Source organism: Emys orbicularis, chromosome 11, assembly GCF_028017835.1.
Source record: "Emys orbicularis isolate rEmyOrb1 chromosome 11, rEmyOrb1.hap1, whole genome shotgun sequence".
In the NCBI taxonomy this organism is placed as follows: Eukaryota; Metazoa; Chordata; order Testudines; family Emydidae; genus Emys; species Emys orbicularis.
The window spans coordinates 12,441,157-12,464,462 of record NC_088693.1 but is presented as its reverse complement, the minus strand read 5'-3'; the positions used below and the strand labels follow the sequence as shown (position 1 = coordinate 12,464,462).

Sequence of the window (23,306 nt, the reverse complement as noted above, 5' to 3'; positions counted from 1 at the left end):
AACGTTTTGGTTGATCTGCAATGAATTTTTTTTTAACTGCTAATGAACTGAAAAATCGGGTATTTGCACAGTTCTGCTTTATGTCCTTTTGCAGCCTTTCAGACTGCAAGTCATGTAGGCCCAAGGGATTCCTGAGCTGAGATCCTGCATGAAGAGGGCTAGCAGCATAGGGCATCCTGCCTGATTACGCTGGTGCATGTGCTCTGTGTGGCTTACGACACTTCATAGAGGTTTGCAGCTTCACACAGTAAAGAAAATAAAGGAATATGTCATGCCAGAATTTCCACTTTGGGGAATGGTAATCTGTAGCTCTTGCACTGCCTGGCTAACAGAGACCAGTTTGAATAAGGTGCAGTAAAAATCCAGCAGCATTTTCTTGGCTCTTCACATCTCCTCCCTATTTTTGTTTTTCTTTTTCCTATTTACCCCTTAACCTTTCCTCCTCTGAGTCTGTCTCTGCAAACTTGTTCGGTCTCTCCTCTTGTGCTTGACAGCACTGTGTGTTCCTGTGGAATGCACGTACTCTGGATTGGTAGAATAACAACATAAGGTTTTCTCTCCCTCATTCTCCCTCTCAGTTTTGCTTCCTCTGTCCTTTGTTTCTTTGTATGTGCGACGGGACGACTGGAATTAATTTAGCCCAGGGATGTTCAATGCAGTGCAGCACAAATCAGACACCTCCCTTTCTCTAGCCCTAGCCTCTGTGTTAAATAGAACAAATATGCACCTCTGGGTTTGGCAGCTGCATGCTGCCAGGGGCTCCTCCTCTCCGGTTTGCAGCAAAGTGGCTTCAGAAATAAAAATGATTGTGGATTTTTATTTTTTTTTAATTAGTCTCATGCTGGAATTGTGCACAGGAAGAAAATGAATCACGTTTAGCTCTGGGCTGGCGTCAGGTTGTCCATGGACAGCTTTGCTGACTGGAGACGCTTCCCCCGGTTACACAACTGGCAGAGGCCCTGGTGCAGCCATCGAGGGGTGGACAATAAGCTTCCCCACATGTGGATATGCAGGGTACATTCACAACAGCAACCTCTGCTCTAGGAAGAGCATGGACTCCTTGCTCTTGCTCTCCCTTCAATAACAGGACTTGGAAAGGGGACTGGGCAGATGACAGGGCCAAGGCCCCATACTCACCTCCCACATTGGCCTGTATACCTGGTCGTCTGCTCGACTGCATCCAGGCATCACAGAGGCTCAAACTTGTGACCAGCTGCCCCATAACTACAGGCCTCTGTGAAAAGACTAAAATGTTCCGATGAGTTTGGCCTGTACCAGACCTGGAAGTACCACAAGAGGCCTTTCCGCCAGGATTTCCAGCTGGAAACAGAAGCACTGGGAATCTCAGGGGCCTGTTCTCCAGAGATTAATGAGGATTGAATTAAATGAATGAGGAAGCACTAAATATTAAATATGCAGAAATGCTTAAATTGATGAGAATGATAAATATTTGCAGCCCAACTTTGCAGAACTCAGAAGCTTGGGCAACTAACCAAACTGAACCCTGAGAGGCCCTTCTGTCACAAATTCACTTTGTATCCTTTGGCAGTACAGCTTGCTACCCTCCTTGCCTCGCTCCCTGCAACTGTACACTGAAATGACAGCTTGAGGGATTTTTCCCCTTTAGCCCTCCTACCTTCTGTTTTAGCATGGTGCCTCCCCCATTCAACCAAAGTTTCCAGCTTTTCATCCTTTGTTCCAAGGGTCTTTTTACATATCTGGAATGCCAGCTAGCAACCCCCAGCTTCTTTCCCCAGCAGAGAATGGCAGTAGCTTGTCTGTCAGTCCAGCAGTAGAGTGGGTCAAGGACAGCTTTATCTGACTTCTAACAATTATGGTTGACAACTTGGCTGAGGGCTAGCCCTGAAAACAGACAGTGCAATTACTCAAATGCTGCTTTACTAGCACACAGTTTTATTTTCCTGTGCTTCGTGTGGAGAGTTTAATGGGACTAACTAACCCAAAATTGTCACAATATGGTTTTTTTGCTTCTATAGATCTTTTCCTTGAACATATGATAAACGTCATGTGATCACTGGATTTGCTAGAGGTATCGTCTTTCTGATGAAATGTAAACCTTACAGTCCTAGACACCGCCTGTGGCCGTTAAAGAACCTATGTTACCTTTTCTCAGAAATAGGGTATTTCAACTCCTCTGGTGATTATATTTTGCCTATGTAAACTCCCTGCAGTTTCAGATGGGTCCAGGAGTCTTCACTTTCTGGCCAAAGATGAATGCGGTATAGTTGCATTCGGTTGAACAGTTGCTATGTTTCACCCCAGAAGTGACTGCATTGTACTGGTGGGAAAAATTAATCTTGGATATAGTTTTGTATGTTAGGTTATAAAGTGCTTAGGTTTCCTTTCAGGTTAAATGAACTATGCCATAAATATCATAGTTATCATTGCTTTTGCATGGTGTCTCCATGGTGTCTCCATTGGGAAACTAATCATATTTCTGCCCTTGTTTCAGTTCATAATTTATTCATTTTTAACTGGTCCTCTGTGTGTCTAGAAGAATAACATCTCACCATTGCTCTCTGAAATGGCATGATCTTGGCTTATGCCCAAATAAATTTGTTAGTCTCTAAAGTGACACAAGGACTCCTCATTGTCAAAACAGAACAGTAGTCGACTGCTTGTTCTTTCCCAAATGGACCAAAGCTTACTTGGCAGGGTTTCCACTCCCTGCGTGGAAGGGAAACTTTCCCCTGTTTATCCTTTCTTTTACCCCATACAGACCCTTATCTGTATAGATGCCACTTGTAACCTTTCTGAAATCTGGCAGCCTTCCCTAGGAAACCCAGCTGCAGAAAATGCTGCCCCAGCTGCCTCTTTTTCATAGGTGTCCCCCTCTTGTCCTCCAGCAGACCTTTCGTTATCGATAAGGCATGCTAATGAGGCATTAAACACCATCGGAGATTAAAGAGAAAAGGGGTGAAATGCTTGGCCACAGTAGTGATGGAAGCATTCTGTCAATTGGTCTCTGGTTTTTAAAGTGGTGCAGCCCAAGCTGCGGAGTTTGTCTTGTTTTTTTAATGAAAACCTTAACTCATTCCAAGAGCCTTGCCAAACCTTGTGAATCTTTTGCAAACTTGGCCCAGACTCTTGTGTTTATATCAAAATATGGAACCAGGTGAGTTTCCCATGGTTTGCGATTTCTCACAGAAAGAATCTCTCTGCTCTAGGGATGATCCTTCGTAATGAGGTCCAGCCAGGGGGCATGAAGTGCCTCTGCCTTGGGAGAGCGGTGTTCCTCCTGACTTTTTTTTTTTTTTATTAAAGATGGGCTTGAGCCACAAAGTTTGGACCCTCAAGTTCAGGGATGTTGGGATCTGGAGTCTTGCTTTGGAATTGCATCTTCTTTTGGCTAAAGAATGGGACCGAGAACTACCCCTTTCTATGCACGCTCAAGCTAACCCATTTAACAGCATCACTGATGGCCCTGCATTGCTGCATCTCTGCTGTGCCAGCTTTCCTTGGCTGTGCCATGATGTTCCATTGCTAGACCAGTCAAACACTGGACAAAGGTGAAGGTGCATTTCCTTCCAACAGGCATGGCATGATAAGTGGTAATGAAAGGGTTAAAACTCTGTAGTCTCTCCCAAGCCCCACAATCTGTCTTTCATCTAACTGAGTGTTCACCATATGTCCCAGGGTCCTGGCTGCATAAATGTAGATGTTTCTTGATCATGACAACAATGCGAAGATTAAATTTATTGCCAGCCTAAATGGAGCTAGGTAGGGGCGGGGAAGGGAGTAAGTAGGGGGGAGACAACTTGTAATTGCCCCATAGAAGTTTCACTGTATTTGGAAGGGTCTGTAAGAGCCAAGTGTAAATGGCTCTTTGCCAAGCAGCCTTCTTGTCATGCTGACTGGAGTACAAGAAAAAATGGGATGAGCTTCAGTGACTGAGACTGAGTTCCTTTTGGATCATGTTCATTAGGTGTTTGCAGATGGAATTCTTCAATGCTCCTGCCAGGTTAGAGGATTGGCTTTTGTCAACACTCGAAAATGAAGTGTGCAAGAGACTGGAATTTTGTAGGCAGACAATCCCCTCTGCTTCCTTGCGAATGATCCCTACAAGAGACTGGAATTTTGTAGGCAGAAAGTTCCCTCTGCTTTCTTTATAGATGGTTCCATATATATATATATATATATATATATATATATATAGACACACACACACACACACACACAAGATACCTTTGCAGGTGTCATATGCACAACATACTCCCCAAGAATTTTTGCACATATATTGTCTTTTTGCAACTAATCATTTCCAAGTCAATGTCATAAAAGGGGTTACCAAAGTAGCCTGAGATCTAAGTAAGAGGTCTGTCCCCCTAATTTTAAAGTGTGGGTCACCTTCAGTTATAAAACTATTCTTCAGTCTTGACTCCCCTTCAGAGCTGATGAAGAGGAAAGATTATGGGGGAGGAGCTGGAGAACTGCATGGGGAATGTATTTGACATTTTCCCACCTAATGGAGGCAGACTCCTGAGCTCGAGGAATCACTTATGCTTCTCTATCAGCCCCTTCCGGATGAGCTGAGGAGCGATGTGGATGAGTTTGAGGCTCTCTGATCGCACGTTAGAAAAACCTCCATTAATGAGGATGGACCTACATAAGAAGGACTGCGATGACACACAACCCTTTTCAGTGTACAGGGAATTGAGGGATAAGGAAATCGGGGGAGGAAGTGGGTCCCCTCCTTCCCCCAGGAGAGAGATTATGCCATCCTCAAAAGGGTTAAAGCTAAAATATTAATGCTTGTGAGCACTTGGATAATGTCTTCCATGTATGGTTCTCAAAGTGCTTTCAAGCATTAATGATTAAGCCCCAAACACACCAGGGTAGGAAACAGGCCAGTAAAGTGAAGCACAAAGACATAGATCACTCAGTGAGTCAATAGCAGAGGCAGGAATAGAACCAAGGAGTCCTAGCTCCCAGGCCCCTCCGCTAAACCTGTCACGAACAGACCATGTTCAGATCAAGGCTAGGCTGAGACACTACTCACTTAGCAGAGAATATCCAGTAATGTCAGCTAAAGTCAGGAGAGCTGTAGGGTGGTAAGAGTTTATTAAAGGATTTTATTTTAAGAAATCTAGCCTACCTGTCCGTTTTGGCTTTCTGCTTATCAAGTGCCGCATGTTAGAATGAACACACGTGCTATTTAGTGTTTCAATTTCAGTTACATATGAGCATAGAGAAGTAAAATGAGAAAGGTCTGGTTGTAGCTGTTGCAGGAGCTATAGCAATCCACTATGCCCTGAGGTAAGTCTTAGTTGGCTTTATGGGACAGCATTTTCTGAAGCCACATGCGTTAGGTGAAGTCCTCATTTCCCCTGAAAGCATCCAAACAAGTGAGGAAACGGGGTGAGTGTGTCACTTTCACAGCCACAGGTGTCTGGTAGCTGGGATCTTGAAAACAGTGCAGAATTAGCTGCGTCTCTCTCAATACCCAAATGTGGGACACCTGGGATAAAGACCCAAAAAGAGGGGGGAGACGCAAAGCATTCATGCTGTAAACTTAGAAGGCTGTGGGATTAATTCCTTTAGTGTATATGACTCTTTCTGATGTAAATAATTTTCAAACATAAAAATGAGGGGACATCATATTTATGCAGAATGTAGTTAACTTTGGGACTGAAATGAGTGACTTGTCTTGAAATGACAACCACTGAGGGGCTCATCTCCTCTCTCTGCTGCCACTTTAGATATGATAATCCATTGAAATCAGTGCAAAGGCAGGATGCCTGGAAGGTGTCTCTCCTAGAAGTTATAATATACCTGGGGACTATGTTAATTTCACCAAAGGCATGCCCTACAATTTGCCTTTTAATGCCTTGTTTTTTTCAATACTATCTTGTGGATGAGCAAAGATGAGCCAAATTCTCTGCTGACGTAAATGGGAAAAAGTCCACTGAAGTCAAGGATCTGTACCCATTTATGCCAGCAGAGAATTTTGACCTCCTGACTCTTAATTTGCTGGTTACATAGTAACCTTCATCAAACAGGTAAGCCGCTGTTCCCATTAGCCTCTTGTAACCCGTTGGAATGTTCATGCCAGCCTTCCTTACATGTTCCCTTTGCCAGGCCATTTTGGAGCAGCACCAGTAGTATTGTGTGCTCATGGGAGTGAACACTAATACCCTCCTCCTTTTGAAAACTTCCTCTGCTTCTGAGCTCTCCCTGCCTCTGACCAATGCAAAACATCTGGCAGAGCGACTGCTGTTACCCAAAGTACAGTGCACGCTAGTTGACTTGCGTTGCATAAAACTCAGTTATCTGCACCCTTGGAACTCAGACAAAAGCTAAAGTTTGTGGCTCATCTGAGTCATGGAAATTGTTTAGCGGGAAGTGGTTTAATTTATTTGCCTAAGCAGACACTGTTTCTAACCATAACTCTTTTCCAAACATAGAGGTCTATGTTTTCCAAGTGTTCAAAGCCTCAGAGTGTCTTCCACCACCCTCGTTTCTTCCCCTTCAACTATTCATCTCCTGGAGCCCCCATGATCTATTTATTTACACTTCATAGTCCTAAGGATCTAGTTTCCAGCCTGGACATCAGCTGCTTGTCACCGAAACATCGGCTGGTGGAAAATTAGGCCAGTGAGATACAAAGGTAGATAGAAATTCAATAAAGACATATGCAGAGTACTACATTTGGAAGGAAAAATCAAATGCCCATATACAAAATGGGGAGTAACTAAGTAGGCAGAAATGCTGCCAAAAATGTTCTGAGGGTTACAGTGGATCACAAATAGAATCTGAGTCCACAGTGTGGTGCTGCTGTGAAAAAGGCAGTTGTCATTCAGGGATGTATTAATAGGAGCATCGTATGTAAGAGAGGTGAGGTAATTCTGCCCCACTTGGCACTGGTGAGGCCTCAGATGGAATATTGTGTCCAGTTTTGGGCACCACACTTTAAGAAAGATGGGAACAAACTGGAGAAAGTCCAGAGGAGAGCAACAAAAATGATAAAAATCTGACCTGGATAAGGAAAGGTTAAAAAAACTGGGCATGTTTAGTCTTGAGAAAAGAAGACTGAGGAGGGACCTGAGAACAGTCTTCAAATATGTAAAAGGTTTTTATAAAGAGGACTGTGATCAATTCTAGGACAAGGAGTTTACAGCAAGGGAGATTCAGGTGAGGTATTCTAACTATAAGGAGAGTTGAGCACTGGAACAGGTTACTTAGCAAGGTTGTGAAATCCTCATCTCTGGAGGTTGAATAAACACCTGTCAGGGATGGTCTAGGTATATTTAATTCTGCCTCGGTGTAGGGGGGAATGGCTTAGAGGAGCTCTTGAGGGTCCCTTCCAGGCCTGCACTTCTATGATTCTATGAAGGACAAAGTTTGTGCATGTGCACTATGATAGCAGCACAGGAGCACACACCTGGATTTGTCAGGAACTAAATGTAGTACCGCCTTAAAAAAATAACCAACCCTCTTTAATCCACAGTAATGCCAGTGCCAGCCCTAAGCATTCAAAAGAAATAAATCAGGCCCCCAAAATCATGAAATTGGCTTAAAAATATTAGCTCTTTTAAAAAGTAAATACATTTTGGGTTCATTTTATTTCCTTTTTGGTGTTAGAGCCTTTAAGGTTCACGCGTTCAAGATTTCCTCTGCAACCAAGAGGGCTAGAAACTTACTGTTAATTTATTTTAAGGGAAAGCTGAGATTCTCATATAATCAATGAGGCTTTGGGGCAAATGAGGTGGCTAGTAAAATAAAAGACGTTCCTGTTTTCCAGCGCCTGTATTTGAGATGTGCTGTGGCACCTCTGCCAATGCAGGAGTGGTGGAAAGCCAGAGAAATCAGAGTGCTTGTGGTGAAGAGAAGAATCTGCATATATTTTTTAGCAGTCTTGTCTGAGAAACATGAGACTGTTTCCAGTGGGGAAACTGAAGCTGTAATTAATTTGCTGATGAGCATATATTCAAACTGTTTGGCATTATAAAATATGCATTTGAAAGCGACCTCCTCCTGGGGTTAAGTAGTTAAGAATCCCAGCGTTATTTCCAGGGAGCTGATTGATGAAACCGCACACTTGACAACTTGACGCTCCACTTTCAATAACTGAAAGCCTTTGAGATGATTGACTTTTCAGGCTGTCTCCAAGTCCCACAGCTACAGTAGGAGCACCACTGTATTGCATTCTCCGTTTATCGATAACGATTGGAACTCTTGTCTAATGCCCACAAACCCGAGGGACTGCTGCCAGATCTACTGCATTGTTTGATGAGCAAGGTGCTTTGAGGCTGAGAGGTATTTTCAGTGGCAGGTGCAGCTGCTTCTCCTTGGAGCTGACAAAGAACCATCAATGACAGTGTCTAAGAAACAGGAATGTAACTTGTAACTATGTGGATAATTTTTTGGCAAATAAATCTTCAGGTACTGGATTTATTTGGGGGGCGAGCAGGGCTTATTCTGATGCATTTCCTCCCTCTGTGTATTGTAGTGTGGGAAAACTCTCCCAAAGAAGCCCGTAGATATTTCCATCTGTTAAAGGAGAGGGGAGGGAGGGATGATGAACTGGCTTATGAAATGGTTAATCCAGTAGCCTTTCGCTGCTCAGACCTAGGTTCAAAACCAGGACCAGTCACATGAAAGACTGAACCCTAGGCATTTGGATTTATCACAACCCATTGCAGAGACTAGGGGGAGGAGGAAGCATTTGAACAGCAGCTGCCCACTCTGTGCCTGGCGTGGACCAATGCTGTACTCACTAATTTCCAGCAATCCTAAATTCATCCCAAACTTCAGGATAAAACAATTGTTTGATTTTTAAAATGCACACAGTGAATCTATCTGTGGTATTTATTTGGGCGCCCCTCACCTGAGTATCAGAGCACCTGACAATCTAATACATTTGTCCTCCCAACATCCTTCTGAGGTAGGGAACCCATCTGAATCTAGCTAGGGATCTACCTAGAAAAGGTAGCATAGGAAGTGAGTGTCCAGTAGTTCATCAGGGAGCCTGATTATTATGGCACATACCTTGTTCATTAAACAGGAAAGTGCTGTAAAAAGCACTCTAACAACTTTTGATCACTCTACAATAAAGCTGAGTCCTACACCTGAGGGACAGAAGGAGCTTGGGGAAAGGTGGAGAGAGAAAGCTCTTCTTTCTGAGCCATTTGGACAAGAGGAGGCCAGGCATAAAACCCAACGAGGGCAGTTCCATTGATTGCCACACTGGGTACATTAGGAAAATCTGATGTTATACTAAGAAGACTGTAGAGAAGTGACCACAAACTCTGTTTTTTCTGTATCTGCTTCAGCTTCCACTGGTTAACTACAGTGAGTATCGAGATTATATTGACTGTACCGTAGCTCTCCAGCACCAAGCAGTATGTATCTGTTAAACATCGTGTTCTGGGCAGCTGAGACATAGCCACATCTGGGTTAAAAAGCAATATTCCTAAAGGTGTTGTTTCAGAACCTTTGCCAGCTTTCAGCAGGGAAGGTGGGTGTGAAGAATCAAAGGCTCAGCTGCTCTTTTGCTACTTTTCAGGCCCTTCTGCTTTAAATCACTGTCCGGGTAGGGTTTTCTTTGCTTCCCTCTGTGGTAAACCGGGAGAGCTGGATTTACATTGAAATTCTCAGGCCATTTAGAAAGCCCTCCGCAGATATATAAACAAATGTATCCTTTATTAGCATGTTTCTTTTACCAGGCTGGAACAATGAAGAACTCTGCATGCTGAAAGAACTTCACCTCTAGCTGTCCTCAGCTTTAAATTATCTGAGGGTTTCCCCCCCCTTTTTTTAAACTGATCCAATAACAGCAGAAATCCTAATGCTAAACCAGGGGGTAACAATTCTCCATTTCGCTTGACTGGAGTCTTCACACAGCAACAAACTTTAGGCTACTACTGAAATTTTTCTTATAAAAATAGAAGAGGAAAGAGGAAACCTGCTAGGCCCGTTCTGCACGGCATTGAAAGCCTTGAATCCTGAATATCTGAAATGTATAGTAACGGGCACAGCAAAGTATATATTGACCCCTTTGCAGCAGTTAAGAATATTTTATTCCTGCAATGAGTTGTTGCTGAAAGGTTCTATCAGGGCTTCGTTTGCACTTTAATGTCAATAGAATAGGTGGAGTAGCACTTTAAAGGGGCTCTAGGAATCCGAAATGTTAATCCAGAGAAAACAGCAACCATGCTTTAGCCCAGGGGTCTCAAACTCAGATGACCTCGAGGGCCGCATGAGGACTAGTGCATTGGCCCGAGGGCCGCATCACTGACACCCCCCACTTGCTGCCTCTGGCCCTGCCCCCACTCCACCCCTTCCATGAGGCCCCACCCCTGCCCCGCCTCTTCTCACCCCTTCCCTGCCCCCATTCCAACCCCTTCCCTGAAGTCCTCACCCCAACTCTGCCCCCTCCCTGCCCCCAGGGGGCGCAGGAGGGGTGTGGGGTGTGGCGGGGGCTCAGGGCAGGGAGTTGAGGTGCAGGGTATGGCAGGGAATTGGGGTGTAGGGTGCAAGAAGTGTGCAGGGTGCAGCGGGGGCTCAGGGCAGGGAGTGCAGGAGGTGTGCAGGGTGCGGCAGGGGGCTCAGGGCAGGGAGTTGGGGTGTGGGAGGGGTGCGGCAGAGGGTTGGGGTGCAGTGTGTGGCAAGGGGCTCCAGGCAGGGGGTTGGGTTGCAGGAGGGGTGCAGGGTGTGGCAGGGGGCTCCGGGCAGGGGGTTGGGGTGCAGAAGGGGTGCGGGGTACGGGCTCTGGCCCGGCGCCGCTTACCTAGAGCGGATCTGGGGTGGCAGCGCTGCGCACCGCAGCCAGGGCAGGCTCCCTGCCTGCCTGCCTGCCCTGTCCCTGGCCCCACTCCGCTCCAGGAAGCAGCCGGAGTCCCGGGGGGGGGGAGGGGAAACGGCACCATGTGCTGCTCTTGCTGCTCCTCCAGGTACCTCCCCCAAAGCTCCCATTGGCCGCGGTTCCCAGTTCCCGGCCAATGGGAGCTGCATGAGCACGGAGCCCTCTACTCGCCTCCCACCCCCCTGCCCGGGGCTGCAGGGACATGCAGTAGTTCAGCCGCTTCAGGGAACAGTGCGGGGCTCGCGGCGGCATGGGGTAGGCGGGGCCTTGGGGAGCTTGGCGGGCCGCACGAAAGAACCCCACGGGCCGCGTGTTTGAGACCCCTGCTTTAGCCAAATTCTGATTGCTCTGGCTGCAGCATAAAATCTGTAGTAGCCAGTCATATGTTAGCTGGAGAGGAAGGTTATAATAGAAAAAGACCCCGGATGGCAGATTGGGAGGAAGCTGGAAAAGGCTGTCCTCGGGAGCCAAAAAAACTTACCGCGTTATAGGTGAAACCGTGTTATATCGAACTTGCTTTGATCCACCGGAGTGCGCAGCTCTCCTCCACTCTCCCCCCGAAGCACTGCTTTACCGCATTATATCCGAATTCATGTTATATCGGGTCACGTTATATCGGGGTAGAGGTGTACTGTCACTGGGCTGTAAAAGTTCAGACTGATTTTGCCACTGCAGGCCAGTCTGTGTGTTACAATAGAAAGAACAATAACTAGACACTAAGAACTTTCTATCTAAGGCCCCAAGTAACTTGATACTTAAGCACTTGTCTTGCATTCATCTTTTTATCCTTTTAACCTCCCTCCCTTCAGCTCGGTAACATCAAGAATGTTACTGATGCCTCTCTGTTCCTTTTTACCTCCAGCACACTGTCACTGCATCCCAACCCCAGCTAGCCCGTCTGTTCACTTGCACTGAAGTCTGCTGTTTGTGCTTGTTATCGCTTATCTTTAGGCCATGGAGAGTGTCACTGTGGGGAGTGCAAGTGCCATGCTGGTTACATCGGAGACAACTGCAACTGCTCGACGGAGACTAACCGTTGCATTTCGAATGACAGTCAGATGTGCAGCGGCAGAGGCAACTGTGTCTGTGGGAAATGCCAATGCACCGAGCCCGGAGCCTTTGGAGAGACGTGCGAGAAATGTCCTACCTGCCCAGGTGCCTGCAGCACTAAAAGGTACCTCACCAACCGTGCCCATGAATGGCTCACTCTGCATCATGAAGGGAAATTGTGTTTGATTTCAGAAGTCCTTCAAATAAGGGGCCTCTATCACTGCTTCAGGTTGGTCCGGCTGCCTGAGGGTAGGCCTTCACTGCAGAGATGGCACCTGGCTTAGCCTAGCCCAGGTGTGAGCAGTGTCTGCCCTGTGTTCCCCCATGTGTGTGTCACTAGGACGTCTGAGGGCTCCCATGGTCCTTTGTGCAGCAGTATGCTGCACTACTTGTGAGTCTTTTCCAATTAATTGTGGGAGAATTTGCCTGTCCTTTTGGGCACACACAGGGAATTATGGGAAGGCACTGGGGGATTGTTAGCGTGTGGCTGGAGGTGTCCAGATGCCTCTTTGGGAAATTTTCCTGCAAACCAGTCTGAGCCTGGCAGAAAGTGACCAATACAGGTCATTTCATGCCTTGTTCTAATGGGGGTTCTACTGGGTAATTACTGGCAGCCAGATCCGCTTCATTTCAATGCATCTTGCTATGTAGTACGGAGACAGCACTAGGATGCCAGGGAATGGTTATGATTTAAGAGATTGAAAATACACTGGAAAAGCCACTTTGATCATTTAAATGCTTGTAGCCCCACAACAAATATTTATGGTGTCTGTCTTTTCAGCCATTTCCGAGATGGTCCCACACAAGAAATCTAGATCCCCAAATGCCTGAAATGAGAGAACATTCAGGGCTGGATCCAAATTTAACAGCCAACATCCATCTCTGTAGCGGGTTACACCAAAGTTTCAAATACAAACACACCCAGACAACCAGGGAACTTTGCAATTCAGCCCCACCTCCAGGGTTAATCTGTCCTTAATTTGGAGACGCTTGGCCAAAAGGTTTCTATTTCTTTTATGATTCAGATGTGTGACTCTGTGCGGGGGCGTGCACAAGGGGGGCAAGCAGGGGCACCCCCCCTCAATAGCTGGTGGGGGATGCAGAACTCCTCCTGCTCCTGGGCTGTGTCGAGGAGCTCTCCCCCCGCAGCCCAGGAGAAAGGGGAGTTTGCTGTCTCCCCCAACCAGAGGAGTTCTGTGCCCCCACACAATCCACCCCCCCCTCCCAGGCAGTAACATTTAAATTCCTGCGCATGCCCCTGACTCTGTGGATTAACAGGTCAAGATTCCCTTTGGCAAACAGTTTGTGTGGCAAGTCTGAATGTTCCTGTGGTTTCAAAGATGTTTAGTCTTTCTCTTTGTGTCTCCCTCCTGAAGGGACTGCATTGAGTGCATGTTACATAACTCAGGAGGACTGGCTGATAACCAAACCTGCCCAAAACACTGCAAGGATGAGATCATTACACGTGTGGATGTCCTCAGTAAGTAATGTACAGCAGAATCATATGGGAACTTCAGGCATGAGGCTGTTGCAACTGGCTAGATTTAACTGGTCTTTGCAAAGAATTGTATTTACCCTGATTGGCATCGAAGCTTTTCCATAAAGTAGGTCACAAATAAAAATCTGGATTTAGAAAGGCTAATCCATTTTCCTGCCTCCAGGTTATAATCTCTTCACTGTTACAACATACACCCCACATCCAACTATTTACCATATGCTGGGTTTATTCTCTTATCCATATCAGCTACACATAACACTTGTAATCTTGACACAGTAAATGTTACTAGATTCAGATTAGATCTGGAATTCAGAATCTAAACACTACATTTCAATTCACGTGGTACGTTATGAGCATGCAACTGATTTGTTTTTAAAAGTAAAATCAACCAGTTTTCTACCTAATCTCTTAATAGTGAAGAACCATTTTTGTTAATCAAATAGGTTTCTCTGTTTGGCTTTAATATGTATCTCTTCCAGATATTTACATAAGTCAGACTGGTTGCACTTTTGCCGTCAGCTTTCTTTTTGAGGATTGCTGCTATCTTGGCTCTATCTTCTGAATCAACGTTTTATTAAGTAAAATTTCATACTCAATTAATTGCCTTGTGGGAGTCTACACTCTTTCTTCCCTCTAGAAGGTCTTAGAGATACACCTAGATTTTTCTCTGCTTTGTTACAGAGGCAGGAGTAAATGGGAGAGTTTATGACGACAGGGACAATGCAAAACTCGCATGCCTGGTTACATTGTGATCCATAGAGTTAACAGGAAGCTGTCTTGGTTAAGTGATACACCCATACCAGTCTGCACTGCCAAAACTTGCCAAGATCCCAGTCAAATAAATCCTTCAGCAGGAGAAATTAATCATGATTCAGAAGCTTTGGCCATGTAATGCAGCAAAAATTACTTTAAAAGATATTTTTATATAAATAATACCAAGGATGTCTAGGCCTGTTATAGATAGGTAAGAAGACAAGATCCTTGCCCTGAAGAACTGTTAACAGCCAGCAATGTTTAGGGCAGTCATGAAGTTATACTGTCCGGGGCTACCCTAGTGCACAAATGACCTAGGAGTAAAGAATATGAAGACCACCTGAGTTGTGTTATGTGCTTTTTGGCTATAGTTAATACAGGAAGTAAGGGGAACAGGATGCAACCCAATGGAAAGTGATTGAGCAGGAAGAGTTAGCAAGTATCTTGTTAGAGCAGCATTTTTTGTGTTTGGTTTTTTTTTTCTGGCACACTCCCTCCTTGTGTCTGTAACATGAACACTTCATCGAGGTGGGATGTTTTCTAGGCCTCTTGGAAGAAGTGAGCTTTAAGGGAGGGGCTTGGCTTAGAAAGATGAGGACATTGGGGTGGAACGGACGGCCTTTTCTGAATGAGCAGATAAATTAAGTCGTCTCTAACCTTTCACATTTGTAACTTTTTTCACTGTTCTTTCCCCCCCTACCCCGCTCATAGAATCAGCAATTTGTGGTGAAAATGTGATAGGTAACCTTGTCCTTTTCCAGCTTCCTCCCAATCTGCCATCCGGGGTCTATTTCCTTCTCACATGCTTTGAGCTAGTTTTAAACAACGTGAGCAGTGGGGTTCCTACCTTTTCCCATATTATTTCCAGCCTTGTTACAAGCACCAAGAGATTCAAACAGTGGGTCTGTGACACCACATTTAATAACAGCTCACTGCAAAAGCTGCAAGGTCATCAGGCCACTTTAAATCCCTCCAGCCTCTTCACAGAAAGCTTCACAAAAAGCTACTTTCACGTGACTAGTCTGGTGTCTGTTTGAAGGCTGAAAATGCAGGGGTGTAGGTTGAAGTTCCACTCTCATGCCTAAGTCTTGCAACACACATGGCCACATTTTTGTGCTGACTTGCACCCTGTGAGATGGCGCTGGGTAGAAGCACAGAATCATGCCTGTGGTTTGCAAGCTCCCCTGCTGTTTTGGAAGATGGGGCAGGGGAACTAACAGCCAAGGTTTAGTTTTAAACTTTCTTGTTTTGGCTGAGAGCTGTGGGGTTTTTTTGTTTGTTTGTTTGTTTGTTTTTATTTCAAGTACTAGAGGATCTGAAGCCTGTTAAGACTGAGACCAAAACCTGGCTGACAGTATATTCACGCTATATAGTGCACATTATAGATGCTTGTTAAAGGCTGGAATGTTGAGATTTACTTACACTAGTGTTGTTAACATGGATGCAGTTGTATCACTGCACGGTTAGCAGCAGTTACTGTAACGGAGGGGTAATCATTTCTCTAGTGAGGCCAGGTCAAAGTCAGAAAGGAAAAGGGAGACAGAGGAAATGCAGAAGGATGAAAAATAATAGGGTGAAGTAGCAGGCTCATAAATGTGATCATTTTCCCACTGATACTGAATCTGAGTAAGGCACTCAGCAGCTACTACTAGCAATGGTAACTGTGGCCTGGATTTTCAAGGTGCCTAAGCAAGTTAGCTGTCCTGCTCTCATTTCAAATTAATGGGATGTGGGTGTCTAACTCCCTTAGGCTCATTTGCAAATCCCAGCCTACAAACTTAGTCGGTACACAAAGACCGTATTCTCCCCTTGATGATGGTGCAAACGTCGCACTGACCCCAGTGGGGATTGAGGGAGAACCGTGAATACTCTGAAATTTGTACCCCAGCTCACCGATCTTAATTATACATGGAATTCAGCCCTCTGCTTTAAACGCTACAAAACTCTACTTGGAACTGAGACTGGCCAGGGCAGCACATTTGAAATCAAACTGATTGTTTTGCACCCACATTATAACTTCCCTGCAATGACAAGATTTCCAAAGAAACCACGGACAGACCTTTTAGTTAGAACAGCAGCAGTAGCACAAACAGCCTGCTCTGTCTTCTATGGCACATTAAAAAAACAAAACAAATTCCTACTTCAAACAAGTCTTCTAATTTCCTGCCACTCCTCCACTTTCACCTTTTCTCCCTCAACTTATTCCTCTCCGCGCCCCCCCCCCTACTCCCCACTTCCGTTTTGGTCTTGAAAAAATAAACCTCCTGATTATTTCCGGAGATAAAACAATTCAGCACATTTGGAATGCAAGTCGAGCGATGGATTGTGGTTTTAATAACATCCTCATTTATGTCAACAGTTCACTGCTTTCCTCATAAAATGGACCGATATCCATCACTTTATCCACAGCTTTCCAAATTTAAGACCAAGAGAAAGGAAAAGAAAAATGGCTGCCTTTTTGAACTGCATAGGATGGTACTGTCGAAAGACAAGCTCATGTCAGCTTTTATATTTGCCCTGAATATCTTACTGTTACATGCACCACTGAGTGCAAGTTTAACCTCTTCAAAATGTTCGTGTGCATGATCGTTAATTATTACTTGTGTTACACTTGTGCCTAGAAATCCCAGCCAAAGCACTGTAGAAACACCCAGGGTATGTTTGCCTTGCAGTCAGAGGTGTGATTGCAGCTTGGGATACGCGCCCTGCCTTTAATCTAGCTAACGTGGCTAAAAAGAGTGAATGGTGGCCGAGGCATCAGCATGGCTGTACAAGCCTGCCTGGAACCCTGGGTATATACTCGTGTTCCTAGCCATGCGGGGGTCTGTGCCTCTGCATCTTCACTGCTGCTTTTTAGCCACACTAGATAGATTAAAGCTAGCATGGGGATGCCTACTCGAGCTGCAATCACACCTCTGATTTGCAGGGTGAACATACCCATAGTGAGCTCTTCAGGGCAAGGACCATCTCTTACAGCCTAAATAGGGCAAAAGCTGGGAGGGGAAGTGCCTTGCCCAAAGTCATGCAGTAGGTAGGGGATTAGAACCCCATTTTCCTGATGCTTAAGCTGGTGCCCTGCCCACCAGACCACACTGGCTCCCTGATGTGGTGATCTGGGTATCTGTAGAGTGCCCGTCACTGAAGGATGTCAGTACTGAGTATTTTCATCTCTCCAGATCTTCATGTTTGCTAGTGCTCTGTTGTTGTTCTATTTAAACCTCAACCTTCCCCACAAATCATAATCACATTGCGCTCATTTCCAGGCTCTCTTTGTTTTGTATTTTCTCCCGACTCCTTCAGTATGTGAAGGGAAGTGCTGCTGAACTTGCAAAGGGATTTTTCAACGGTTCTGATTTGCTTGACCTTCTTTCAGAGACCCATATTAATTTCTCTCTTTGTATGAAGTAGGCTAAACCCACCCAGACATTTCCTTCACTGCCATTTACTTGTATTCATAGAAGAGTGTCCAGATGATAGATACAAAGCTAAGGTACCGTGGTTGGGTTGTAGGGTTTTTTTCTTCCCTCTAGTGTTAATGGTTTCTTCTATTTCAGCTATTTGAATTGTTCCGTAATGTGCACCATATGTACCAACAGGAAGCTCCTCGTATTTAAAGGAATTCAAAGTCCCCAGAGTTATAGAATTCCAGAAAACACATCCAGCTCTGAGGCCAGATCTTTGAATGGTAGAGGCTTTTCTTCCTGCAGAAAGAAAACAGCTGAACAACAAATGTCCGAACATTATATCACCGTGTGGAGATGCCATACCAGCAAATGCTACAGAATGTCTTCACTGTTTAACGTGTGTTTGAGATGCACTGGGCTCTCTTACACTGCTAACAGAACCTCAGGAATGTTCTTCATTTCATTCCAGAAACAGATGACCAGCACTCGGTCCTGTGTGTCTACCCCATGAATGACTGTGTGATGAAGTTCACCTACTCGGAACTTCCCAGTGGAAAATCCAATCTCACCGTCCTCAAAAAGCCAGGTTGTTTCTGCATTTGTTTTTTGTTTTGATATAAGATGCCAGCTGCTGCTGAATGTGTCTGTTCGTCAGAAAGGCTAAGTGCTCTCCAGTAATTGCGGCCTTAGCAGATTCTGGGTAAGGAGAAAGCTTGGAGCCCTCCTCCGAAACAGGCTTTTAAGGAAACTAAGATCGATGTTTGGGGAAACTGAGTCCGGGCTGACCTTACGGTTCATGGAACTCTAAACTGGGTTAGATGGGGAGCGGAAAATCAGGATGTCAGTGCCACCGCCTCTGGTCCTAAGCCCATATATCTCTACTGTCCCACATAAGGCCATTTTCCAGGTCCTGCTGTTAAATTCTCCCACAGTAGGGAGGCTGTTACAACATAAATCTGTCACAAGGCCACCAAGATGGGGTAGAGAGAGGCTCTGTGGTGGCATTGTGTGTGCGTGCTGCCTTGTTTCTGCCTGTCCCTAGACATAGTGTCGGCCTCCTTGTGACATGATGGGGTGTGTTTTTGAACTGGGGTAGCAGGGGTACTCGGAAGATATGGCACCAAAAGGAAGAGTGAGGTGGGTTCTGGGAGAGACACCACTGAGGAGGGGGAGGAGTCTGAGAGGGCACATGTGACAGAGATTTCCCTCCCAAATGTGAAACAGAGCACGAGACAGTGGAGGGAAAGGGGAGACACAGCAGTGGGGGACAGTTGAGGAGCACTGAAGGGTCACAATCATTTTGGGCGAGTGACTCCATTGTGGTATCAGAGTGGAGGTGAGGTGAGTCACTTCAGTCTCTAGTTCCACATTGGGGGGGGAAGAGGCAGGAAATTGGTGCAACCTGTCAGCCGAGTTGGCACAAAGCCCCTAACTGTGTGGGTCCCCAAACAGCTGCTTGAACTGGTTGGGCTGAAAGCCAGTCCTGAAGAGAGCAAAGGAATCTGGATGATTTAAAATGCATTGACTAGAGCAGGGGTGGGCAAACTTTTTGGCCTGAGGGCCCCATCAGGGTTCCGAAACTGTATGGAGGGGCAGGTAGGGAAGGCTGTTCCTCCCCAAACAGCCTGGCCCCCGCCCCCTATCTGCTCCCTCCCACTTCCCGCCCCCTGACTGCCCCCCTCAGAACCCTCCACCCATCCAACCCCCCCTGCTCCTTGTCCCCTGACCACCCCCTCCCAGGACTCCCCGCCCCTAACCACCCCCCCTGGGACCCTACCCCCTATCCAACCCCCCCATCTCCCTGTCCGCCTCACCCTCTATCCACACCCCTGCCCCCTGACCGCCCTCCCACCCAGCACCTCCTCCCCATCCAACTGCTGTCTGTCCCCTGACTGCCTCCCGTGACCCCCTGCCCCTTATCCAACCCCCGCACTCCCCGCCCCCTTACCATGCCATTCAGAGGGACTGGCAGCCGCGCTGCCCAGCTGGTGCTAGCCACACTGCCGTGCAGTCTAGAGCACCGGGGCAGGCCTATGGCTCTCACAGCTGCGCTGCCCGGCAGGAGCTCGCAGCCCCGCCGCCCAGAGCGCTGGCGGCACAGCGAGCTGAGGCTGCGGGGGAGGAGGGACAACAGGGGAGGGGCCGGGGGCTAGCCTCCCCGGCCAGGAACTCACTTCTGGGCTAGAGAACCAACACCCCTGATCGAAATGCTGAATTTCATGGCCCGTGCTCCTCTCTAATATTGGCATTAGATGACTGCAAAACTTTATCACAAACCTGGCTGAAGAAATCAGAAATATCTATTGTCATATCTAAAAAGCATCCAGTGTATTGAGTTTCCAAATACAGCCCTATACAGTCACCTGCCAGCTGAATTAATTGTGAGATTCTCAGTGTTCCTGCTCATAAACTCCTGTTCATAAACCACAGCAACTATCGATTTTTTTTTTATTTCCAAACACTGATCCTAGCCCAAGTAGCATATAATGTATATGTGTCCACTAGCATGTGATCCTGCTGGTCTCTCTAGACCATGGCTGAAGGCAGCTGTGTTTCTGGCATGTGAAGCGTTTATTACTTTAATAAGCTGCAAGCCATTTTCCCAAACAAGCACCCTTGTGGTGTTGTGAAATGAACCGCTCAGATTGGCACAATAGCTGCTAGCAAGTCTGCACATGTCTCCTGTGGCATAAGCCATTCTGGACCTGGCCTCAAGAGATTGCAAATTTTGCACTTGCAGCATCTTATGCCTGATTGAAATAGCAGAGCCATTAGCCATTATTCAATAGACTCACTTAATGATTCTAATGAGCTCCTATTTTCATGCTCAGGGATGTCCAGGAGCTGAAATAGCCACTTGCCCCTGGCACTTTGTCAGTTGTACTAAGCCCTTAACCCTCTGTGCTTGCACTGGGTCCTCCTGCATTACAGAAACATGGCTGGTGTTGCTGGCAGCAGTGCAGTAGATCATAAACAAATGTTGGGTGAAATTCTCGCCCCATTGAAGTCAATGGGAGTTTTGTAATTTATGTCAATGGGGCAGGCTTTCCCCTATTTGTGTTGGAGAAAATCTCTTTAAAACTTCAGCTAGAAAGGACAACGCCAAGGTAAACCTCTTGTGACAGCAGTGTAAATCAGGAGCGATTCCATCAGAGTCCGTGGCGTTCTCGCTCTCTCTGCTCCCCGCATCTGAATGGTCTAATGTTACCCAGTGCACATCCCATGTTAGGGCATGTCCCTCATCGAAGCTAATTTTCTTTTTTTCCTCACTAGAGTGTGGCTCTGCACCCAACGCCCTGACCATCTTGCTGGCCGTGGTGGGCAGCATCTTACTGATAGGAATTGTACTTCTGGTTGTCTGGAAGCTGCTTGTCACCATTCACGACAGACGGGAGTTTGCCAGATTCCAAAGCGAACGCTCCCGGGCGAGATATGAAATGGTGAGGGGGGCTGCATGGGGTAGGGATGGGGCAGGGTAGGAGAAGGTTCATGGATTGGGGATGGGGGGCCATAAGGCACATGGAGGCTCATGATGAGGGTGTCAGACTTAAAGGAAGACTTGTCTGACTTGATATGAAGATGCTATTGGCAAAACTGTGCCCTGCTTCACGCAGGTGTGCTGCAGGGTAGGGCTGGGGCAGTCTGGCCCCATTGAGCTGTGTGTGCTCTTACTCTGGTTAATTGCAGCTCCTTATAAGGGAATAATGCTGCACCCTGCATAAGGGAATAATCCAAATACTCAGCAATATTTTGTTCAGTCTTCAATTTTAATATTGATATTACAGTAGTAGATGCCCCAGCTGAGATCAGGGCTCTGTTGTGTTAGATTTTGTACACTCACACACTAGGAGACAGAATTTACAGTCTAGATTGTAACTACCCATTGCAGACTAGAAGTACTAACTTTGAGGAAGCCCATTATAGTTGCACTGAAGATTATCCTGTTACTTAAAATTTACATTGTCTTTTTGACGAAACTATAAGATGGTTTTTGTGGTGATTCTGCCCCATCCTGTTTAGCGTTGCCAATTGGAGATGTCAAGGAAATGGCTTCTGCAGGTTTTCCTGGGTACGCTGCTTTGCCTTACCTTTGAACCTTATCTGCTCTAGGTTCTAGGAAATTCTCCTAGAATAAGGAGACAGGCTACTGAATTAGATGGAACACTGGTGCAGTCTGCTACCAGGTTTCCTATGAAGACACCACAGCAACCCAGTTTCTCTTTGTATTTGAATAACACATTCCAGAGGAAGCCAAATGGAGATTTATCTCTGAGCAAATGTGGTTTCATATCAGTGTTACTGTCATTCATATTCTTTTCTGTTTGATTTTTTTTTAGGCATCCAATCCTCTTTACCGAAAGCCTATTTCTACGCATAGCTTAGATTTCACATTCAACAAGCTAAGTAAGTCCTATAATGGCACAATTGATTGACTGCATATGAGAAATCTGACGCAACCAGAACTGGAGTGCTGTGGACAATTGCTTGACTTTGTTGCTGCTTCCTGAATTGAAGCTGGAATCCTTTTCAGTGGAGAATACCTTTAAAGCAAGACTGATCATTGACAGAAGGCTGTTATTTGCACAGTAAAGACAAGTGGCTCAGCAGGGCATGTGCTGTATGATTCCTGGACACAAAGACATGCTCCTGGGCTCATTGACTCTGAGAGGTGCGGAACTCTTCATACCCCAGCTTTTTGGATACCTTAAATCCTCCAGCTCAGCGAAACAAGTGCCATATTGCAGCTTCAGACATATACCAGTAGACGAGGTGACTAGGCCAAATTCAGGGGAGACCTTGCCATTGCAAGTCTTTAGGGGAAAATTAGCTTAAACGGGGTGTTGGAAGCAGTTGTGTAAAAAAACTAGGACCCAAGTGTTCTGCAGTCTTTAGAATCTTTTTTATATTAAAAAAATAAAACTGTTGTGCATATATAATGTTATCAGTATCGTTCAGTGTTTCCCTGGCATTCCCTACAGCAAATGCGTTTTTGGGAGGCTGCTGCTTTTAACTCTTGTAAGCATAAACGGGTCAGTTTTAGACCCTTATAAGCAGAGCTATACATTTAGGTAAATCCAAAAAAGCAATTGCAGGCATGGTGACTGCTGAAAATGTCCCATGTCGGCTTCGTGCAGGGGTTCTCAACTGGGTGTGTGGGACACAGTTGTGGCAACCAGCCCGGCATTCCCATATTGCTAAATGGAGGGGCATCCTGTGGGGATCCTATGGAAAAGGTGGTCTGAGTATGGAAAGGTTCTTTGCCCTGTGTTATGCAAGAGGCTAGAACAGCCTGGTACTTACAAGCGCAGTCTTCTTCCATGAGCGGGGGGCGGCCTGCCAGTTGCTGTGAGGGCAGCATGCCTGCAGGAGGTCCGCTGGTGCTGCGGTTTCGGCAGTAATTTGGTGGCGGGGCACCGGAGGCGCGGCACCGGCGGACCTCCCGCAGGCATGCCGCCGAATCTGCGTGACCAGCGGACCGCCCGCAGGCGCACCGCCAAAAGCCATGCTTGGGGCAGCAAAAAACATAGAGCCGCCCCTGCTTTTGGTACCAAATGGCTGATGGTTTTTAGAGACTGAAGCTTCCTGTCCGTGTCCTTACCACAGGGTTTAAGCTATTCTATCTGACTGCTGCAACGTTGGCCCAATATGAATGTTGCAACAGGCCTTTGGCGGCGGAAAATACATACAAGACAGTACAGCTGCCACTGTTCCGGTCTGTGTTGCTGACTTTGTCACTTTGCCCTGAACCGCTCATGCGAGCTAGTCAACGGCAGGA

General features: G+C 46.2%; 1 protein-coding gene across 1 annotated transcript in view; it reads left to right on the top strand.

The window, feature by feature from the left end:
* Positions 1-22,446, top strand: part of ITGB5 (integrin subunit beta 5) — a 102,869-nt gene extending 80,423 nt beyond the window's left edge. The window contains exons 11-15 of the mRNA XM_065413110.1: positions 11,777-11,999; positions 13,252-13,355; positions 18,000-18,116; positions 20,804-20,970; positions 21,868-22,446. Of these exons, the coding sequence (XP_065269182.1) occupies positions 11,777-11,999; positions 13,252-13,355; positions 18,000-18,116; positions 20,804-20,970; positions 21,868-21,963 (707 nt within the window). The 3' untranslated portion in view covers positions 21,964-22,446. The remainder of the gene's footprint in view (positions 1-11,776; positions 12,000-13,251; positions 13,356-17,999; positions 18,117-20,803; positions 20,971-21,867) is intronic.
* The last annotated feature ends 860 nt before the right edge of the window (positions 22,447-23,306 follow it).